Here is a 22485-nt window from a genome sequence, read left to right on the forward strand (position 1 = left end):
CCACCGTTTTCCCCTGTCGTCATCAATATGGAAGTGAGCGATTTCTTGAAATGCGAACCACTACACAAAAGTTCCTATTCTGATCACAATGCCTTGTACACTAACTCTCCATATTGAAGTGGTATATAGCATCAATTCGCACGGAACGCCATTCTGCGTTTCTCATCTTAATGTCTTGTTTAGAACACGACCAGATATGAACCGACGTGACGTAATTATTTAGTTGGAATAGCTTCGTAGGCGTTGTGAGCTCAAGAGTGTGTGAATTTATATTAGTGGACAAAGACAACTAGATAAAGTTCAGGCTGCTGTACAATAGTGTGAGCGTAGAAACTAGTAAACAATATGCAAGTACTCCAATCAGCAGGAAAATAAAGAAAAGTTGCAAAAAGCACGTTAATTATTAAAATTAAAAAAAACTCCAAGAAAAAAAAAGGTCGGAAAAGAAAGAAAATCGCGGGATTTCTCCCCAGTCCAGCAATGTGCTCCCTTTAACTCATCAAACGGTGGAAGAAATATTCTCTCCCGTCGTCTATCTGTTGTCGGCGCCCGCGCCTACAACGAAATCGTCCCTTGTTTCACAGTTGCTCTCGTTGATCGGGCGTACACGACGACTGTGTGCAACACCGGCCCTGCAGTGTGCTGCTTATTGGTCCTCTCACTGTCTTTTTTTACCACCATGTGCTCACCACGAAAACGCACGGCTCGCCAGCCGTGTTTTTGGCGCACGTTCTGTGGCCGTCGCTGCATGCTTGCTGTGCGGGACTCGTCTGCGTCCTGTTACACGTTACCACCGCATTTGTGGACGCTTTATATTGTCGCACAGGCGTAAAAGCGGGCAGCGATGATTCTAAACTGCCCATTTCGTCATGAACGAGCGCTGACTGCAGCATATTGATGCATCAGTCACCACGAACCAAAGACCCTAATTCAGTAGCATTTTGGCTGGCGCCTCTGAACGGTGGCCAGACCAGCGGTGCGTTTTTCGATAAAAGAGCGAAGGCAAGGCAATGAGCGTCAGGCCTTTCCGCATGCGCATTAATTTTTCGCCATTACTCATACGCACCGTACTCCTTCATTGTAGTTTTTTTTTTCTTTGAGCAACTCTACTGCATCTTACAAAACTTGAAACAAATAAAACGTTGCAATTGCACGGGTTCCACTAGAAGAAATAACGGAACACAGCTGCCGCTCACGCATTGCTGTAGATTATCGAAACAAACACACGCTCATAGTTCCTACTTCCATGCTTTGCGATCAGTGTTAGAAATACTTTGTAGCCGCTGAAGCTTCAGTTGGGCTTAGTGATCCTGCGAATGTTAAAGATGTGAAAAGAGGACTGTGTGTTGTCCAATGTGTATGTATACGTGTATTATAATTGCGCTTTTGTCGTGTGGTTGTATTGTGGTTGGGAAATGCCTTCAATGAAGTGTATGTTGCTGTGTTCTGCCATGGTTCCTTCCAATCTGTGCCCGCCAACGTGAGGGCTCTGTAATGTTGCCTGTAACGTTAGCCATAGACGGAACGCCTCGATGCAATCGCCCACTGATAGTGATGCTGAGTAACTGCCACTGCCCATCCCCACTTTTTTCTTAGCGTCGTCTATCGGTCACTTTTAAAGATTAAGGAATGCTCTACTTCGAGCTCGCTAGATGGCGAGCAGTGTCACCTGCTCGCTCGGACGGATGCAGTGGATCCGTTTTTCGTGCCGCCTGCACCGCCTTTGCGCTGAGACGCACGATTGCAGATGATCTGCTTTCTGATGCATCGGTTGTAGAAAAAGGGATTGGACTAACAAGAACTGGTTGTTCTCAAACGGTACCATTCGATGTTTGTGATCTCGTGTGTCGGCGAACGGCGGGGTTACAAGCCTGCGGGAAATAAAAGGCGGCATTCTGAATGCAGTCGTTGTGACTTCTTCTCTGCGAACGGCGGCTCGTTTGCGCTAAAAGCGAAGGCGCGCATCCCAGGACGAATGGGAGACGTCGCGTATACGGATGGCGTCATGTCTTGCTAACCGCAGTTCTGAGGCTGGGTAGATGATGTCTTGGTTATTTTATTGCATTTTAGGCGCCCTCAGCCACAGTATGGTGGCTAGGAGGGGGAGGTGACGCCAAGGGCCTGTCAAAAGCGATGCGCCGGTTCATGCCCTCCTCACGGTGGCGCTGCTTTCCGTAGTTTGATGCCCGCCTGGCCGCCCGCTCTACGACTAAGCGCGCAGCGGACGCGCAAGCCAGAAGAAGTTCGCCGCACGCGCAAGTTAAATTTTACTAAGCACTCAAGTTGCTTGAAGTGCAATTTACTTCGCCACTTTCGCTAAGCACTTCGACGTGTTCTGTTCCGATACGCATAACCTATGGAATCCCGAACGTCATGAATCTTTCGCTGCCGAGTTCCATGTTATACTCCACGCTTCCCATTCTGTACTCAACGTTATTTTAAACAGAATACAACGAAGAGACCATATCCGTTCGCATAAACACAAAAAGCACGAAAACCAACATTTTTTAGCCGAATGTATAACAACGACTACACGAAAACAGAAATTCAAAGGTCTGCATCTGCGACTGCAGCCTTTCACTCCAACCAGTAGAAGAAACAAATTGTTCCGTTTTCACGCAGAGTATCTCTTTCCTGTACATATTTAAACTGCCAACATTTTACTGAAAGCAAATAAAAATGGAGTAAGTCTGCAACTAGGAGGAATAATAGTAAAAGCACTTATGCTCTTTCAAAGATGCGCAAAAATCAAGGCTGAACTGTAAATGCAATAAAAAGTTTGCATTTGAGTACTGGAGTGTTCAATCTCGATGACAGACAGACAGACAGACAAGGAAATTTATTGGTGGTCCTGAGAGACTCCGATGCCCCCCTTTTCAGGGGGGTGATGAAGCCGCGGGCCGCTCCCACGTTGGGACAGGAAGTCCAAGCATCACTGCCGCATCGTGGGCTCTCTGGACAGCCATAACTGACATGAAAACTCGGAGCTTCGTAGCGCAGAGCTTCACTCTTCTTCGGTGCAGCTATTTGGGCCTCTCTGTAACGAGGGGCATCCCCAGAGCGTATGTTCTGAATTACTTTTCTGTCCACATCTAGGGCAGTCCGGACTATAGCCGTCTGGATTGATGGAGTGAAATAAAGCCAAGTTTGGATACGATCCTGCCTGAAGAATGCGGAGTGTGATAGCCTGTGGTCTGTTTAGTTTACCGTGGGGAGGAGAGTAAACTCTGCTGTGAAGCTAGTAGTGCTCAGTTATCTCATTAAAGGTGTAAAGAATGTCTCAGAACTCGACAAACCCAGGTTCAACAAGACCTCGACTCGCATTGGCGCCCGCGCGGTGGGTTAGTGCGTGCGCTTGGACGTGTGCGATGTCGGTGAGGTTGGCGAGGGAATCGAGCTGGCAGTCGAGATGTGCCGGGAACCACGTGATAGTATGTGTATGGAGTACTCTACCGTGGAGGATTCTATGGGCTTCTTCGGCGATGGAGCCAGAGGCGTATGCCCTGACCGCCGCCCTCGAATCAGTGAATACTTGAGTTTTCTCTTCGTCCAGGAGTGCCAAAGCGATAGCTGCCTGCTCCGCCCTAGCCGGGGTGGAGCCTCTGATGGTGGCTGCGCAAGTGACCTGGCCTTCATGGTTGACTACTGTTGCGACGAAGCTAGATGAGCGCCCGTACTGAGCCGCATCCACGAAGCTGACCGTGTGAGAGGAGTCCTTGATCTGCCGGAGCAGTGCCACAGCCCGTCCTTTGCGTCTACCCGCATTGTGTTGTGGGTGTACGTGTATAGGAAAAGGAGCAACCATGATGTTGTCCCTTGGGTAATCCGACATAACACACTTACGTTCCTCCACTACGGTGGGGCCAAGTCCCAAAACCGCGAGGATCTCTCTCCGCGGGTGTGCTGGATAGGCGTGATCTTTGAGCCGTTTCCTGGGCTTCAATGATTTCGTCAAGTGTGTTATGTGCACCCAGCTGGAGGAGGCGTTCTGTGCTGGCATTTACCGGAACTCTTAATACTTTCTTGATGCTCTTACAAACTAGCGCTTCCAACTTGTTCTCTTCGGATGTATACCACTTGTGCATTGCACCACGTAGATGATGTGGCTCATGAGGAATGCATGGAAGAGCCTGAGAAGGTTATCGTCCTTCAGACCCCCCCCCCCTCTTATTAGAGATTCTAGTGATCAGGCCGATCATGCACTTCGTCTTGGTTGTGATTTTACGGAGTGTGGTAATGTTAACTCCGCTAGATTCAATGAACATTCCGAGTACCCTTAGAGTGTGTACCCTAGGAATGTTGGCAACACTCTTGGTGTGAAGCTTGATGTTAACCTCGTCGAGGGGCTTCCACCCCTTGGGCCTGGGACCTTTTCTGACCGGTCTGTAGAGAAGTAGCTCATACTTTTTCGTCAAGCACCTTAGCCCTGTGCCCTCGAGGAAGGTTTCGGTTCGGTCTACCGCCTCCTGGAGACTCGATTCCACCTCCTCTTCGCTGCCTCCGGTACACCATATGGTGATGTCGTCTGCATATATAGTATGATTAACTCTCTGGATTCGCGAAAGGGATACCGACAGTTGCCTCATAGCCAGATTGAACAATAAGGGCGAGATCACAGCTCCCTGAGGCGTCCCTCTGGGCCCGAGGGAGTACTCTTCCGATTTGTGTTCTCCGACCTTTAACGTAGCCTTACGACCCTCCAGGAACGACCTGACATAGCCGTGAAAGGCCTGGCCTAGGTTGAGTTCCGAGATAGATTCTAGAATGTGTCTGTGCGATATGTTGTCAAAAGCCTTCTCCAAGTCGAGACCGAGAATGCCCCGCACCTCCCTCGTATCGTTGTCTATGATTTGAGTCTTGATGAGTTTCATTGCATCTTGTGCTGAAAGGCCTGGTCTGAAGCCGGCCATGTTATAGGGCAGGATACCACTCTGTTCTACGTGCTTTGCTATGCGATTGTTAATTACATGCTCCGCTACCTTCCCGACACAAGACGTGAGGGAAATCGGTCTCAGATTGGACAAGTTGGGAGGTTTGCCAGGCTTTGGAATTAGTATTACAGGGCTACTTTCCAGCCCCGGGGAACCTCGCCCGTCTGCCAGGCCTTGTTGATTTGTTCTGTGAGCCACTGTATGGAGTCGTCTTCTAAGTTCCTGAGAGCCTTATTTGTGATGTAATCAGGCCCCGGCGCAGACCTGGCATTGAGACATTGTTAGGCCTCCCTGACTTCATAGGTTTTGAAAGGAGCGTCTAGCTCGGGGCACGATCTACCCTTGTAAGTTGGGTAGTCGTTCGGCCCGGCCGTGACCAACGGGAGGTAGCTTCAGGCCAGGTTATCTAGGATTTTCGGCACGTCTTCTTTTCGTTTGGCCTCGTGCACGATTTTCTCCAGTACTTTTCTCTGGTTGGACCTAGTATTGGTTTCGTCTAGCAGGTTTTTGAGAAGATTCCACTTAGCACCCACCCTCATTTGTCCATCTACGGAGTTACATACCTGGTCCCACTGCTGTTTGCCTAATAACCGACAGTGATCCTCCGTGGCCTTGTTGACCACCGCAATCTTTTTTCTAAGCCGTCGATTGAGCTTTGGCGTTTTCTACCTATTGGTTAGTGATTCCTTTGCTTCAAGAAGGTGCGCCAGCCGACTATCCATCCTTTGGACCTCGAGGTCGGTGTGGACCTTTTGGTCGCCTCCTTAATATCCTCCCTGATCTGTTGAGTCCAATCCTCCAAATTAACCGTATTGCCCTGCAGCTGAAGCTGGGAGCGCTCTATCCTGATTTTTCGAAAGGCGTCCCAGTCAGTGACTACAAAATCCCTGAGAGCCCTACATCCTACCTCCAGGGCCATGGCCAGAATGTTATGGTCACTTCCCAGGTTCTCGCTGAGATTTGTCCAGGATGCAGAATAGAAGCCCCTGACGAAGCACAAGTCGGGAGTAGTATCCCTCGTACATGAATTGCCAGTCCTAGTCGGAAACACCGGATCCGTCAGAAGCAGAAGGTTGTGGTTGGTTGTGAACTGCCACAAGTCTACCCCTTTGTGGGTGGACTGGGGGTGGCTCCACGCTTGGTGCGGGGCGTTGAAGTCTCCTGCCACGAATAGCGGTCTCGACCCCGCCCGCCTGACTGCCTTATTTACGATAGTGGTGAACCTCTGTTTATGGTCGCTGGGCGAGCTGTACATGTTAAGAACGAAGATGCTGTTTTTAAGATGTCTGTCAGGTATGATTTCAATGAGCGAATGCTCAGCCTTATAGTATGCGCAGCCGATGTCGTGTACGATGAAAGTGAGGTGACTTGCTACCTGGATACTGATGCCCGTTTTCCCCTCGCCCAGACAAGTGTGAGCTTTGTAACCAGATGCCGAAACCATGTCTGTCAGAGTTTCCTGAACCAAAATATTATGGGGCTTCTTTGATGTGGATCGAACAAACTGATAGAGGACATCCTTTTTTCGGGTGAAACCTCTACAGTTCCATTGCCAGACTTCTATGTTAGTCTGTTCGACCGCCATGTTCAATGTTATTAACGATTGCCTGTTGCCCTTGGAGGATGCACCAGTTCGAAACTGCCGTGTCTATCCTGTCGCACCTGGCCACGAGAGTTTGAATAGATTCCACGACTTTGTCTAAAACGACTCGCATTTCGCCCGTCACCTTCTCGATCTTTTCAAAATGATTATCCGTCGCGGTTTCCAATTTCTCGATTCGGCCCGAAAGAACGCCCTTCGGCTGCCCGCTGGTCTGAGAGAGTGCTCTCTTTTTGGACTGAACGCAAGGCACTGACTGTGCTACTGGAACTTCCATAGAAACCTCGTCCACAGAGGAAGGCGGCTGTTCAGGATGACTCTCGCCCCCGCCTATTGTCTTTCGATCTTCTGTCTTAAGTGCTGCGACCTCTGCCCTAAGCTGTTTGAGAGCTTGTCCCAGTAACGCGTTTTCTTTTTCTAGTTGTGCGATCCTGTCATGCTCTGGAGATACACCCCCCCGTTACCTTTCTCGGTGGTGGTGGCGGTAAGTCCTTCACTCGATCAGCCCAGCTGGTGTCCTGGCTGCTGCTGGCTGGCACCTGGATGTGAACAGCAGGAGGTCCCTTGGAGCGAGAGCGAGACCGGCCCCTGGAGCCGTGTCTGGTCCTCGAAGGCTTGCGCCCCTTGGAAGACGAGCGCTCTTTCGAGCGTCCTCTGGACCCGTTGCCGGAGCCGCCTCGATCACCTTAACGGCTCCGTGACGTATGTCCGCTGCAGGTATTGCTGCCGCCATCGCTGCGCTTGCGTCTCTCTCTACGGCGTTGACGGACCAGGAAGGGCATCTGGAAGCTTTGCTTACAGGTCTTGTCTGCTGTCATGTTAGGCCCCCCGCAGAGGGTGCATTTGGGAGAGCAGTCGTGTTTGTTGTCCGGGTTGTTTTCGCCGCATCCCCGGCAGATAACATCTTCGGGTGATGGACACACATCGGCTCGATGGCCGAGTCTGCGCACGCTTGGCAGATATCTGTTTGTCTTAGGTAGAGCGAGCACTTCACGAAACTTGGGCCATTTTTAACATAACGAGGCACTTTAAGACCGTCGAATAGAATTACGACGCTGCTCGTATTCTTGATCCTCCTCACCTCGAGGGCAGTGGGGTTTTTGGGCTGTATTATGAGGCGCTGTAACTCCTGGTGCTCTATGGCGGGATCGATGCCACGTATGACCCCCTTGCACGAGTTCTCGGGGGCAGCGAAGTAAGTATTCACCTCGGAACTGGCTCGGCCGATGTTAATGTCCTTCACCCCAGCGTAAGCCATGGCGTTGCGCTTCGAGGGGGTACTCGATATCATGATGTTCTGCATCATGTTTGGACATATGATGTCCTCCGCGACGTCCGTCTCCTGCAGGCTGGCGGTGGTGATTAGGGCTTCGGCGACCCTAAGATGGCCCACCTTCCTGATGTCCAGGCCTCCGCGGAGGCGAACGATGATTCGAATATGCTCCTTTGGCAACGGGGGCAGCCTCGAAGCGGCGTTGATACGTGTCTTCACGTTCGCCGGAGCAGGGCCTTTGTTCCCGCCTCGCAGTGCGGACGAGGCTCGGTCGCCTTGCTCGGGTGCGTCGTTGCTGGTCGGCTTGCACTTGTTGATCGATGTTGTCCATCCGGCGCTGTTACTAAATTCCCCGGGGGAGATATCTTCCCCTTCCACGCTGATTTGCATGGCCGTAGCCATCGTGTCGTGGCCGATCGAGGCCGGGCGAAGCTCACCCCCCGAGCGTTTGCCGGGGAGGCAGGCCTAGAATGGTAGGCTTAACGCGACCGTGGCGTGGTCACACAGAAAGTCCTCTTGAAAACGAAAAAAAGTTCACCCACCACCACAAACTTGGTATCGACGTGGTCCTGCTGACTTTACGCGTCGAATGACGCAAAAATGCTGAAGGTGTGAAGAGAATTTCCGGCCGAAATCATTTCAAGAAGCGCGAGCCGATGTCTCGATGTCCACACTCGGCGTCCCCCTAGCGGCTATCCCCCATCTCGATGACAAAATAATTAAATTGCTACGTCTTCAACTACGGTGAACAGTGTTTGACATTTACACAAACACGTTCGAAGAGTTAAAAAGTACGTGGGTGTAATTGCATACAGCAGCACTTACTCCTCAGAAGGAAAAGAAACTAATTCACTCTGCCAATACAGCACTCTTGGTGTTAACAGCAAGCTCACCCTTTTCGCCAAATCCTTTGCACGGAATCAGGAAGGAATCCCCTTCCACAAGCAGCTCTTGCGCCGTTGCACTGTTAGTAACCTCTAAGTCATTCACAGGTGTGGCTTGAAAGAAAACTTTCACTTCAACACTGCACTCGATTCCAGTGACGGTATGGGACTCGTGAATAGGGTTCCATCCCGTCTGACGCCTGCGAGCGTCACTTGAAATAGGCTCAATAAAACTTGTCTCTCTCTTTCTCGATTGCAGTGAAGAAAACAATTTTTTCGAAGGCAAGGTTCATGGTGATCTATGCCACAAACTGTACATGCTGCAACATTGTCAGGCCCAGCAATCTCGTGCTTCGCCAAACAGGCGCTTTGCGGTTCACATTTCGCAATATCAGGCACGGCTGGGGAGTTATTGGGAGCGCTGTTGTCTCCATGGGCGTCGGTAGCGTCGTTTTGCAAAGTGCGACGACGCTACCACGGTAGCGACGTTGCCATGGCAGGTAGGCCGTCCGTAGGCGTCCTGTACGTGCTTTTCTGGGGTGGTTTCTGTGATAAATACTCATACACATTGGGATAAATAGTAGGGATCGCACCACTCGTAAATTTAGGGCGGTAACACGAATTTGTTACGCAAAGCAGTGCGTCGGCGACGCTTACCGTTTTACGCCAGAGCCCACTGAGCTCTGCAAATGAGCTCTGACTTACTGCTTTCAGTACTGACAGAAAATTAGTTTTTTAAAAAGTGACAAACTCAGCCTACAAGGCACAAAGAAACATGTGTGTGAACCAATAAACAAACGACGGAATGTAAAGCGCATTTCAAACGAAGTGAACGCGCCTACTCATACACCAACCCCCTCGTTATCCGTGCTTCGCATTCAATAGGCATCGAAGAGCTGACCGGAGCGCCACCCCGGCTACCGCGGCCGTGTCATGTAACGAAGAATCGCTTTCCCACCAGCGGCGCAACCGCGCTGACGCCACCTCCCCCTTCTAGCCACCATAGCCACAGTAACCTATTATTTTGTACTTCCTCGATCGCCAAACCGATCAGCTCGCTTGGCCTTTCTCGCATAACAACAGTTGCTCGGTAGCGCCGCCAGGGGAGGAACGTTTCTCCATTAGCTCACGAAAGGGGTAAACCTTCCTCAACTCCCTGGGGGAGAAACGCGCTCCTCCCTCTCAAAAAGAAAATACTTGTACCTCTTAGGGAGCAATATATCATACATTCCTATTTCATCCTGGAGGGAGAAACTACCAAACCCTGTTTTCTTAGAGTGTAGGATTATCTTGACAGCTCTCTCGCGATTGGGAATGCTGAGAAATGAATTTACATACAGTTTTTGTGAATGAAGAGCACTCTATATTCAATGATGTCACCAAAGGCATTTTTAGTAGGACTGAAAGCTTCCCTCATTGCAAGCTTCACTTACTTAGTTGAACTCAGACAAGTTACACTAAACGCTCGTAGCGATGCTGTTTGAAAAAACCCGGCAATTTTTTTTACTCTACAATACACGACATTTACAAAATTTATATTCAATACTTTAACACCGCTGCCACCAAAGAAAAAGGTTGAAAAATGTGCAGGCTGAATAAACAAAAAAACGCTAAGCACCGATACTTCGACAGCCACGTTTTTTTCTGCTATGCACATTTAATTACTTTTTAGGGCCACGCAAGACGTCCACAGGCCTGGAAAAATGCAAGGCTTACGAACGAGTAATCCGGCCGGGCCTTTTTTTCAATTTGCGGGAGGAAAATTCTTTCGAGAGAACAGAGGGTTGAAATATTCGCTCAATTTCCTGGCCCGGCCCCGCGCCGCAATCTCGTAGGAAAGAAGCGCCGTCGTCTGAGTGCACGTAAGGATGCACTCAAACGACGCAACATCCGTCACGTCAAACTCACTGGTAGTCGCGCTTCTTCGCGACAAGGCGCGACGGATAGCTTTCGCGCCATTTAGGGTAAACAAAAGAAGCAAAAAGGCGCGCTATAATAGCAGAAGTAGCGTAGGCTGGACTCCCGGGCCCACAGACAGGCAGAAAACAGAACAACCGCGTGGGGAAGGGGAAAGCGAGAATGGGAGCAAAACCAGAGACGCTGGGGAATGTGAGAGACCGAAACAGAGGCGCGGATCTTCGCGTAAATTGACGGAATCACACGGCCCGGTGGCGGCGGCATTCAATCTCGGCAACGTGACAGAATTTGCTTTGCAGGGGCCGCCCAATTCTCCTAGGGCTTACTTTGACGACACGAAAGAAGAAGATCACGAGCCGGCGCATCCTGCGCAATGCTTTTCTTTAGGCCTGGATTTTTTCTCCCTGTGTCGTTTTATATTTCTTTCGGCTTGGGAGCTTCGTTCAAGAGCGTCTAGCGAAATATATTAGACAGGCTGACGTGCCAGCCCACCCTGAGTCCTAGGAGCCGGAAAGCTAGCGCACTTGGGAAAGAATTTAAACCACTGCCATGTCCTGTGCGCATTAGAGGAACAGCACGTCATCGTATATTCTCCGGCGACTTTTGCGTGCTTTTACTGAGGCGCGGTTCTTATATGACCTAAGGGCAAGCTCCTTTGCGGTTAGGTATTGTATTTTTCTCAATTTCTGTTTCATCCGGTCGGCTGCATGCGAAAAGTGGTATCTTGTAATGTTGAATTTTGCTGGTTTATTTCTACGGGCGACTGTCGGCAAATACACAGCGAAAGTAGACAATTACTTTGTGGCGACAGGCTTGGGTTGCTGCTAGAGGTAATTCAGTATTAAAAGCTTATAATTACCTAGAAAGCCACTATGAGCGTGCACAGTTGCGTAAAAAAGTGAAATCATTATAGTAAAGAAAGACGTAAATACATAGAGAGAAACTATGCCTAATCGCGCAGCACTTTTGCTCGTAAGGCGACAACAACCTTAAAAATCCTTCTCAAAAAGTCACATCAGTGCTGCCCATAAAATATTGTCCCAAGGTAATTCTTATTTTTAATCGTGGGGGGTGTGGTTACCACTCTCCTTGTCAATGTCCTGCCACCAATAAATCCGGAGCAACTAGAGCAGCAACGACTGATACTCAATTTAAATGACATAAAGAGATACGAACGTCCTCTTAGTTGTATTGCACGAATTAAGTAGCTTGCACAGATTTAGGCAGCGGGAGAGAGAATCTTCAGTTGGAATATTGAGGTTGAAGGCTTACATGCACTACTAAGTTACCATCAGTAATCGCGGCAACAGATGGAGCTGCCGTAATCGCTTAGTTGAGGAATGCACGATGAAGGCGTGAACGCCGCGGGGTGAAACAGAACATAACTTGCCTGCACGAACGCAATGTCGAATCCGTTCCGGAGCCGAAGTGCCAGCTTCGTCTGAAGAACGGCGTTGAGCGTATCCATGGTGTCAAGTCGGTCCATTGGGCTACGCATGTCGGCGGCTGCTAGGTAGCGCGCCAGGTCGTCTGCCAGGTGATACAGGCCCTCTATTAGGTTGTTGTGCAAGTGGTAGTAGATCTGCAAGAAATAGAAGAAGGGTCGTAACCTGCGCAAGCAATGACGACGGCAAAGGGATGCATATGCATAACAACACGCCTCGCCACTCTGGTCAGAGGAAAGACCAACTGGTTACCTTGCTACTAAGCTTCACCTTGCAATTTTCAGCTCCGAAAACGTATACCTCATGGGCTGACCAATATTGCAGTGCTGCTGCATGCCCAACAGAAGTTGCCGTCGACCAGAGCGAAATGCTGAGATATCATCACACAACACTCACCCAAGGAAAAATATTCCGGTTCAAAATTTTCGTTGTTCGTAAACAAGCGTTGTGAAAAATGTTTTGTAAACGGACGAATTTTCGGAAGTGTACCGAGTTACATTGAACTTGCAATAAAAATATTTTGGGTGGGCGGAAATTTTTAGTACTACATCTGCAGTTGTGTAGGTGTTTTTGGTTTCAGGTATTTCCGTAACACTAATTCCCGATGCAGGTGATAGTAAAAAAAAGTTAGGCATAGGGCTAATCATTAAACGAACAAAATGAGGCTCGAAGCCTCCAGCGTAACCGAAAAATTTCCTGCAGTGGTAATGAAAAGGGTTAGTTTGAACAAACAATACTACGCTATAAATACTCGTTTTGGGAAATTTCGAGTGCGCCTTCATGCACGAAAAAAAAAACGTGCCATCAACGGTACCGAAAGGCAATACTACAGTAAAAATACTCGCCTAAGAAAATATCGAATAGCAGTTGGTAGATAAAAAAGAGCTCCAGATATAATAAAGGCGCACGAAGCATACAAAGTAAGAGGCTGCAACTAAAACGAGACAAATCATTTCCGGATTGCTTCGTACAGCACAAATACGAACCGCTCCATATTGAAACATTTTGACAGAGGAGCTGTTTACGGGCTATCGTTGTTGCCCGTCGCGCCAGGCGAAGGTACCCCGCTGGGCCGACAGATGGCGCCACCACTTCGATGCCACCTCGACGCCATGTCATTACGTCGCCACAAGATGTATAACAATTGGCAATGAATCAATAAATCAGGCGAAGATACTCCGACGGGCCGACAGCTGGAGCTACCGCCTCGACAAGTCATCCATGACGCGGTCTCCGTTCGGGTGGACGCACGCAGTGCACGTCCACCCTTTATGTATGCACCAATAAACTACCAGAGCTTAGTGAGTAACCTTCGAGTGCGCACATACCGCGGCGAGTGGCGTTGAGAGTGACCCCCGCATCTGTGGGAGTTGGCCGGAAGCGTGCCGAAGTCGCCAAATAAAAGGGCCGTAGTCAAACGAAATGTTGCCGTGCACGATCGCGAGGGGCCGTGCTCCTTGGGCCGTATGCGCCCGCCACCTTCTAATCCTTACGGCGTGACCACAGGTGCCCCCGAGATGATGGAGCAACGGGAGAGTGCGCGATTACGGCTCGAGCGTCGAGGAAAGCGGCGCACTACTACGCCGAATATATGCACCGATAAACTACCAGGCATTCGTGGGTCAGCTCCAGTACGTACAGTGGTGAGCTCGCTTAGGGTGAACACGGGAGCGCGTGGCCGCCGCTCTATCAGAGCAGCCTACCGTGGGATGCGCGAAGCAGCACGCATGCGCCGTGCGTATCGAACGAGGCTACGCTTTCAGCGCGCGCATTGCGTCATCGGAGCGTCTGGGCGTCGTCTGCTACCTTCATCTTGCTTGTAGCGGTGGGGCAGGCGGCCGCTGTATCAATAACTGGATAATGCAATCCGCAAGGAAAAGGTTGAGTGAACGGTTATTCGTTCATTAGCTTGAATGCAACGCTAAGGGTATTCGTCACATCCAAATCGCGAGCTTGCTTCAAACAAACTCGAAAAAAAAAAGATGACGCTTCTTTTAGCATCACTTTATTTTTTTTGAGTGATTGTCCCTGAAACCGAAGGAGCACACGCGCACAATGTTTATCAAAAATAAATTGAGAGCTTGAAGTGAGATCGGGCACTACAACCTCGATTCAATTTACGGTGGAAAAGCACCTTCGTGATTTTTATTAGGCACGTTCATAAAAGGATCGAGGATTTGAGGTACAGAGCAGGACAGCATTAGCACACGACGCGCAACAGATGAAAACGAGCAGACCCTCCGATGTCGCGATGCGCGCGTGAAAGAAAATTCTGGCTCGACACGCACAGCGCATGAGTTATGCTTCGCGCAGCCCACGGTAGGCTGCTCTAGTAGCAGCGGCAGCCGCGCGCTCCCGTGTTCACCCTTAGCGAGCTCACCACTGTCTATACCGCACCCAGTGGCGTCGTCAGCGACCCCCGTCACTGCGTGAGGTGTCCGCCAGCGTGCCGAAGTAAGCTCTGTTTTTTCATCAGATTTGACAGACGTGGAACTGGCTTTAATATTATTGTAACCATCTACCGAAAACATCGATTAGCCGATAATATAGTCGACTAAAAACAGATCATAACGGTGAAACGTTATCGAGTTGTATTTTTACGGGCAATTTATTTAACAGATATCAGGCCCTGTTATCATAATCGATACAGTGAACTGGTTCCTTCTTAAACCTTTTTCCGCGCATTTACCCATCGCGTTCTTGTGTACAGTTGGGGTCGCATATCAAATATATTCAATGCGGTACTCTTACTTGCAACCCTAAACCTCCACCCAAACAAATTATTAGGGACTTTGATGAGTCCTCAGTTCACAAATATGCCTTTCTATACGCTTGTTTGCGTCTGCATCTTCGAGCATAAATATCAGTATTATCATTACGTAGAAATAACTCTGAAACAGATTTTCAACAAGCGATGGTCCGCTAGTAAGTGCAATGTTTCTGAAAAAAATTGGGCAGACAAGACGAAGGCCACTGTCAAAAGTGATTGGATATTCTGCAGCTGACTTGGTATGGTCACTTTGATATGCGATAACCTATTCAAAGTGTCGAGGAGCATTAATCGTTGACAGCTCTGTTTCTAAGTCGGACATTTTCATGGGCCTCCCGTGCAAGGTCTACGCAACTTTTCCACACTTAACTTCCTCGGGCTGTGCTTTGGAAAGCCGACGAGACACACACAGAAGGATACCGTTAATGCAAAACCCATCTCAAAATACTTCCAAAGACTAAACTTCCCGTAAACAAAAAGAACAAAAACAGAATCGCTACTTGTCCACAACTGTACCTTCTTGATTCGGCTCAAAATATGGACCTTGGTTCCCAAGACAAGCGTCCGACATTGTTGCCATTATATTGAGACTTCGCTCAAATCGGAGCCTCAAGCGTCCACCACACGAACTGCTCACAAAACGCTGTGCGGTGCAAAAAGGTTTCAGTACCTCAAAAGAGAGATACGTACGCTGGTGCGGGTCACAAATGGTCTGCCGCTTTATCTATTGTGCGCTGCCTAATTTGCAACAACGGCGCTGACATCAGTACAGAACACTGCGCGGTTATCGCGCTTGAAAATTTAATTTTTTAGAGAAATGACGGCCACATCGATGCTTTTATCCGAATTAAGTGTAAATAATTGACACAGCGGGTTTTAGAGTGGAATTATCGAGCTATTTTGTCCAAGGTATGGCATCTAGCATTGCAAGGAGGAGCACAATACTTAATTATATAATTAACTAAAACTTCCAATTACGCGATTTGAGAAATAGAAAGTAGGCTGTCTTTTCAACCAGGACACTCAGGTTTTATAACAGTTTACGAAAACGTATTGAGAAATAAACTCCTAGCAAAAGCATGAAAGCTGGAATTTCTGCGATTTTTCACTCTTTCGGCGTTTTTAGCAACTAGCTCCAGCGCCTCCACTGACGTAAAAATATTTTGTGGAGGCTTAGTTATTTTACTCGTTTTTATACGGTTTCCTGGGTAATGAAGCGGTATTTCCTGTTTAATATTTCCTGGGTAATGAAGCGGTAGATCGAAGAGCTTACCCCCGAAAAATATTTAGCGATAATGTTTTATTTTGCAAAATACGGGAATCCATTGGGGAATGTAACTAACTGTTTCCAACAAAAATTTGTAACTTCCGTGCTGTCGGAGCAAAGGTCTGAGCCCTAAAAATAGAATTTCGTCATTCTTATGTGCGTGCTGTGCACTTATGTTATGCCTATTAAAACATTTCTTGAATATCTAAAGTGCAATTGGCCTAGAATATCGCAGAAGCTGTTATCTAGCACCCCGCTTCTGCATTATGTAAGATTAAGTACAAGGGCGTCGGGTGCAACACAGAAAGAACTAAATGCATTCAGTATCCCTTCGGGGGCCTGAGTAGTTACTTAATTCTTTTAACGAGTAACCATAACCTCAAATATCATACCTGAAACTTAGCAGGGAAACCAGTATCACCAATGATGGCGCGAGTCCTCGTAATGAAAATTCTCACCAGGTTTCTGATGTTCGCTAGTCGCTCCAAGCGGCAGTCAGTGTAGTCCGATGCTCCCCAGAGTCCTGAATTGTAGCAGGGCCGATAAACGATTCCCTGGTATCCTCCAGGACACGGCTGCGCCGCCACCACTCCGCCTTCGGTCTCGTTCCAACCCAGACTGGATGTCGTTTCCTCGCTCGGCTCACAGTGGGTTCCCACCTGCACGGGGAGGAAGACCCAGGCGTGATGGTTTTCATGGCTAGTGCAGATGGATTAATGTTTTTTTATTAAAAACATGATAATAATATGCGTGTCTTGATTAACCGACGTGTCCCTCTGCTTACGAACACATTACTCACATCACCTAACCTATTGATTGATTGTGGGGTTTTAACACGCCGACGCAACGCAGGCGATGAGGCGCGCCGTAGTGGAGGGCTCCGGATTAATTTTGACCACCTGGGGATCTTTAACGTGCGCCGAAATCTGCCTAACCTATTCGGTGTGTCAGGTTTGTCCTATCCTTCGCTTATCTTGTACTTTATGGTTTTAAAAAAATGAAGGAAGCTCACACGAACGCGGAATACTTGAATGTAGCGAAGCCAGACGAAACAGTAGCGTGTTTCCTCTTTTTCGCCTTACGGCGTTGTTTAAGCGTCGCCGCTGTACGAGCGACCACAGCCGGATGTTCGTCCTACTCCATCGCACACGACTGTGCGCGCACGTCGCCTTCCTTCGTCGCGCGCACTTATCGCTGCGGCGTCGGCGTCCTCGCCTTCCTCCGCCAGGTGATGGCATGAGCCCCGCGCGCTTCTCCGTTCCCTCTTCGCCTATCTCTACCCGCCATCGGGCGGTTCTGCAATCCGGGCGCTTGCGGAAGGGGGTGTGATTTGACCTCTAGCTGTCAAGGTCAAAACTGGTCACCCCGCGAAGACTGCCCGAGGTAGGGTACTATAGCTTTCGCTACAAAACATTTGGCAAGTAGCTCTTTGTGTATCATAACAAGCCGTAGTTGGGGCAAAGTAAGGTGCACCTCACTTCGTCGGGGCATTCATTTTCGAGAGGAATTTAGAAAACTTTTTTTTTTGTTATATCGGCCTTAGAGCACACTTCCTACAGCGTTAAAGGTAACATTCAAAAGGGTAACAAGTAATGGAAACAGCACTCTTTGCGGTTTTATAAATTCACGTATATGTTTTTCCTGTCTTTTAAAGGTGGAAGTGAGATCACATTTACTTTCTGATGCCATTGAGAGCAATTTTGCTGCCCCAAATACAACTATGCGGGACCCCCCGGAAATGAAAGCCGTTGCCCCTTTTAACTAAGCACGACTGCGTTTGCTGATGACGAGAGACGTGAAAAAAGTTTACAGTGAAAGAAATTTCCTGCGCAAAACAGGTGTGTTTGTTTCACATTAAACAAAACATACTAGGACTGTTGGTAAGCTGACAAACTTGCTATGCGAAGAAAATTTCTTAAAATAACCAACACTTGGCAAAGGCAATTTAATTGGAAATTTTGTAATGCGGTGGCGAGAGCATGACCAGAAGCATTGTCTCGCATAAGTAGTTTTAGAGTGATACACAGTAATCAAAGCACTCGCGCCAGCGTACACCTCATCATGTTGATGTAAAACACAGACTTAATCATTACTGCAGACTTCCTGGAGACTAACGCATTTTAACACCAGCACATTCTCAGGTGATCAACACCACCACCGGAGCCACCTTTTCACATTTGTGACAGACCATTTTCAAGCACTGATGTGCACCAGTACAAACTATACTGGGTATGTTCAGAGGTGTAAAGAAAACAATGTGTTCACTAGTAGTATCCCGCTATATCGGTTTTATTACACTGTATGTCCAATATATCATGAACAACGTGAAACAAAATTGCAGATTCGAAGTCCCTAATAAGCGTAAACATACTGCTGCAGCTGAACGCGCATACCAACTTTATCCTGCATCGTTGCGTGAGTATTTCCCGAGAGAGTGCAATTCACTTGGAGATGCCTCACCTGTACTGCGCCGTAGTCGTCCTGCGATGACTCGGTGGTTGTTGATGCCGCCTTAGAGATTTGTGCGGGCAGGTCCAAGGATTTTTCCCCACTCGCGTGAAGACCATCTCTTCCGTGGTTTGCGGAACTAGAAGCAGCAGAGGATGATGCTGCTACAGGCAGTCTTGGGCCGCGGATGTAGTTAGCCGGATGCATGCGGGTGGACTTCACTTCCAAGGCGTGTGATGGATTAGGAACGATCGACCTAGCTGACAGTGACGCATTCGATGCACTGGGCCCGGCTTTGGCGAGAAGTTCGGTGCCACCATGGGCTCTTTTGGGCTGTCCGGTGGATACATTGGCAACTTTGCTTCCACGGCGAGCACCTGGCACGGCAGTCACGGCTTGCGAATCTGACGTGTCGTTACTCTGCTTGGGGAAAGCAGGGAAAAGAAGATTCGAGCGGCACATGAGAAAGAAGAAACTCGGTGTGGCAAGCATGGAACCTAAAAGTCGATATTAAGCTAAAACATACCACAGTAGGAAAAACGCGACCAACAAGGCTTCGCACACGCGCAATGTATTTCTGTTCGCCACCTCTCATGATTTTTTTCATTCCTTCAGCGTTTTTCAACCAAAATTTTTAACGCACCTTGTTTTTAAAGCTCCTTCCTTCATAGCCACTTTCAAAACAGTAATATTTATCACCCATACTTTCCGTATCGGGCGTACAATCATTTGTTGCCACGTTTAGTAAACGGAATTCTAATATTGTGTGGAACTTTTTACCTAACATTTATATTAGAATACTGAAGTGCATGAAGTGTTGTTTCCATTTGATTTTATCAAAACAAATTTTAAGGTCACACAAAAACTTTTTTCATATTTCTAGGCAGTACACATTCTAATTGGCGGCTTGTCATAATAAACCACGTTTTCAGGAGCAAGAGGTACACGGATATAGTTTACAAGAACGCTAACCGACCCATAAAGGTGTTCAAAAAGTAGCAAACGCTTCCAAGGTGCCTTTGAATCCTAGTTCTATGCAATTTTGCCTGAGTGAGAAGTACAGGCATGATCAGCATATTCCGAGTTACAAGGGATAAGGGAATAAAAGCTGGGAAAAACACTGATGTTAAGCTCGGCTCATCAATGTTATGAAGACAGAAGTGAATAAACTCGAATTATAAATGGCGCGAATAGAGCAACTAAAAAGCCAACTGCATATCCCTGTTCTGAAGAAAGATCCAGGCGAAGAACGTGCTCGTAGACTTCTCAACAAATAAAAACTAAAAACACTACTAGTGATGCGAGCTTGCCTAATTGAAAACAACACAGGATAGCGTAGGAATTAGCAACAGGTAAGGTAGCCAATATTAAAATCACCCCTCTAAAAGAGTTCAGAGTGCATCCCAAATCAAATACACTCGGTCAAACGCAACAGTAAACCCACGTAAGCGAGTCGCTACAGAAACTAGGCTAATCCACAGCTACTACAGAAATAACATTTGTGCTTTTATAACTTCTAGTTTGACAGTGGCAATACAACGGTAGTGACTGTTTGCTCGGAGAATTCCGGTGACACCAGTGCGGCACCTTTAAACAGGGGTGCATTATAGAAATTTGTATTGAGGGACGAAGAAAAAAGACGATGCTCAGGCTTCCGAACGCCCTATTTCGAAAGGCTGAGCATCAATTGCCTCTTAACCGGCTAGAAGGTTGTGCCAAAGCAGCCCTGCAAACGTATTGCCAGAAGAGACGTGTAGGGTCCCCCGATCGACGCGTGCCTTGACCGCTCAAAGCTGGTACGCATCGATGCACCCGATAGATGTCTAAGGCACAACGCACTCCCCGTCGCCGCCAACAACAATGACTACAAGTTCGCGGAAAAAGGACGGGTAGGGGACATTGAGTCTTGTTCTCACGAAATCAAAACTACCTATAATTTTTGTTCTGTCGCAAGTGCGAACCCAGCTTACGTGGCTTTGACGTGAATCTCACGGTCAAGATTAGTCCTTTGCGACATACGGGGCAAAGAACGCAAGGTAGAAATTGATTACGAGGTCCACGGTATCCGACTGTTCATTTCAGATTTTTAATTTTTGTTGCTTTTCTGCATTGTTCTCTTCTATTTTACTTTTATTGCAGCTGCGCTTTCTTTTCTATTTGAAAGCTTATTACAATTTAGGAAGAGTTCTCCATTCTTCTTGCTTTGCAATGTGTTTCTACTTGGTTAGCGCACCGGATACATGATGCGTAGGCTAGCTTTACTAGGCAAATTTCCGGCACATGACATCTTCATCTGCTGTTGTGGATTTCTAGCTAGTGGGCTGCCCGGATTAGTACAATAATTTAGGTTTGATCCCAGCGGAGGCAGCTGCTGTTCATAGGCAATAGAAAATGCGCTCGTTTGCTGAGAGTACGTCTGTCGTCAAAATTACTCCCGGTAGTTGGAGTTACCGCGAGTCCAACCACTGCGGAGTTTCAGCCAACCCGCATTGCGATGCCCTTGGTGACGCCTTTCTTCGTGTTTTCGTTTTGAATAGGCCTCGTGTATTGGGTGGGCGGGAGGGTCAGTAGCACTCATAAAAGACGAATCATGCTTTAAAGATAGAAGATGTGCAAAGGATTTGACAGCTGAGAGATGTTAGGCAGTGGTTCTGATGGTCTCTTCTCCCTATACTTTCTAAAGGGACTTTCACTGGGAAAGTTTCAGAACATGACTGAGATTCAATTTTTGAACAAAGAACATATGAACACTAGCAGAAACCTGGATTTTGTAGCAGCCTATTTTGGGCGATTTTCCGGAAGATTATATTTCACAAAACGGAACGGGGGCCGAGCTACAGGTGCAGAACAAAAGGAGAAGTGGTTGCCTGAAGGGAAGCGACAAATGCGATTTCAAGAATAGTAGAAGGTGCGTTCCTAGCGGGAAAGTTTTTCCCGGTGCTTATTTTTTACTCCGCTTGTTACCGCGAGGCAATACATTTAAGTTCAGGGCCCGACAGCACGAAGAAACCACAACACAGCCACCTCCGCGATCGCCACTTTAAAATCTCAGAACCTTTTTAAGTGCGAATGCACTTCTTAAGCGACCCTGAATCACGCGTCCACCGCCGTCCGTCCGTCCGCAGCCTAGCAACGGAGCTAGCTAGCGTGCCTAGCAACGGCGCCGGATTTCCGACGCGTGAGGGCGCTCGCGTAGCGCCTCCTCTCCAGCTCGCAACACCCTCTCTCGGCGCGCCAGCCAGGCCACTACACTATATAAAAAAATAACAGCATCCGGCGCCCGGTTTTGATCCGAGGACGTTGCGGCCGCAGCGCGACGCTCTACCGACTAAGCCACGGAAGCCACGCTGTTTTTAGAGTTAGGAATGCTCCTTATATCTTTAACGCATTCAAACTACGTCGTCAGCGGCGTTGCGTTGGCGACTCAGCGGCGTTATAGCGGCTTGATAACTGCGTGGTGTACACGTGATACTACAAACCCGATGGAAGAGATGGAAGAGAAGGCGGCGAGGCGGTGGGTTGCGGGTGCCGAGCGCAAGCGCCGCAAGCGGGCCGACAACCGTGCATTCGCACTTTCACATTCTCCCCCTCGGGGAAATGCGGGGGACTTTTTCCGTCTTTTCGGCTTGTGCCATTAAATGCTGTAATTTCTATTTGAAGATGTCTTCACTTTTATGTAGTTTTCCATTGAATTGTCCGCAAAGTGCCCATTGTCACTGTTTTAGTTCGTTTCTGTTCCACGTATTGAAGTAAAAAAAATCAGCAGATGGCGTCTATGTTTATGACGTAAGATGGGAAATGCGACAGCTTTATTTCATCGTCACGGGAGGGATTCGGAACAAAGCTAGTACAATTAACATTCTCACTACGTGCTGAAGCTCAGCTTGCACAAAACAAGAGAATTATTCACACGCCTGCCGTAGAAGCGTACACACGCCGCATTTAGAGTG

General features: G+C 48.3%; 1 protein-coding gene across 1 annotated transcript in view; it reads right to left on the reverse strand.

Annotated features, from left to right (window-relative positions):
- The window catches only part of LOC144180555 (adhesion G protein-coupled receptor B1-like), a 333363-nt gene that overhangs the window by 89900 nt on the left and 220978 nt on the right, over window positions 1-22485 (reverse strand). The window contains exons 3-5 of the mRNA XM_077708885.1: window positions 18548-18955; window positions 16546-16746; window positions 11996-12187 (exon numbers count right to left, since the gene is read on the reverse strand). Of these exons, the coding sequence (XP_077565011.1) occupies window positions 11996-12187; window positions 16546-16746; window positions 18548-18955 (801 nt within the window). The remainder of the gene's footprint in view (window positions 1-11995; window positions 12188-16545; window positions 16747-18547; window positions 18956-22485) is intronic.

This window comes from Haemaphysalis longicornis, unplaced genomic scaffold, assembly GCF_048455015.1.
Source record: "Haemaphysalis longicornis isolate Haplotype H1 unplaced genomic scaffold, Haemaphysalis longicornis Haplotype H1 scaffold_4, whole genome shotgun sequence".
Lineage (NCBI taxonomy): Eukaryota > Metazoa > Arthropoda > Arachnida > Ixodida > Ixodidae > Haemaphysalis > Haemaphysalis longicornis.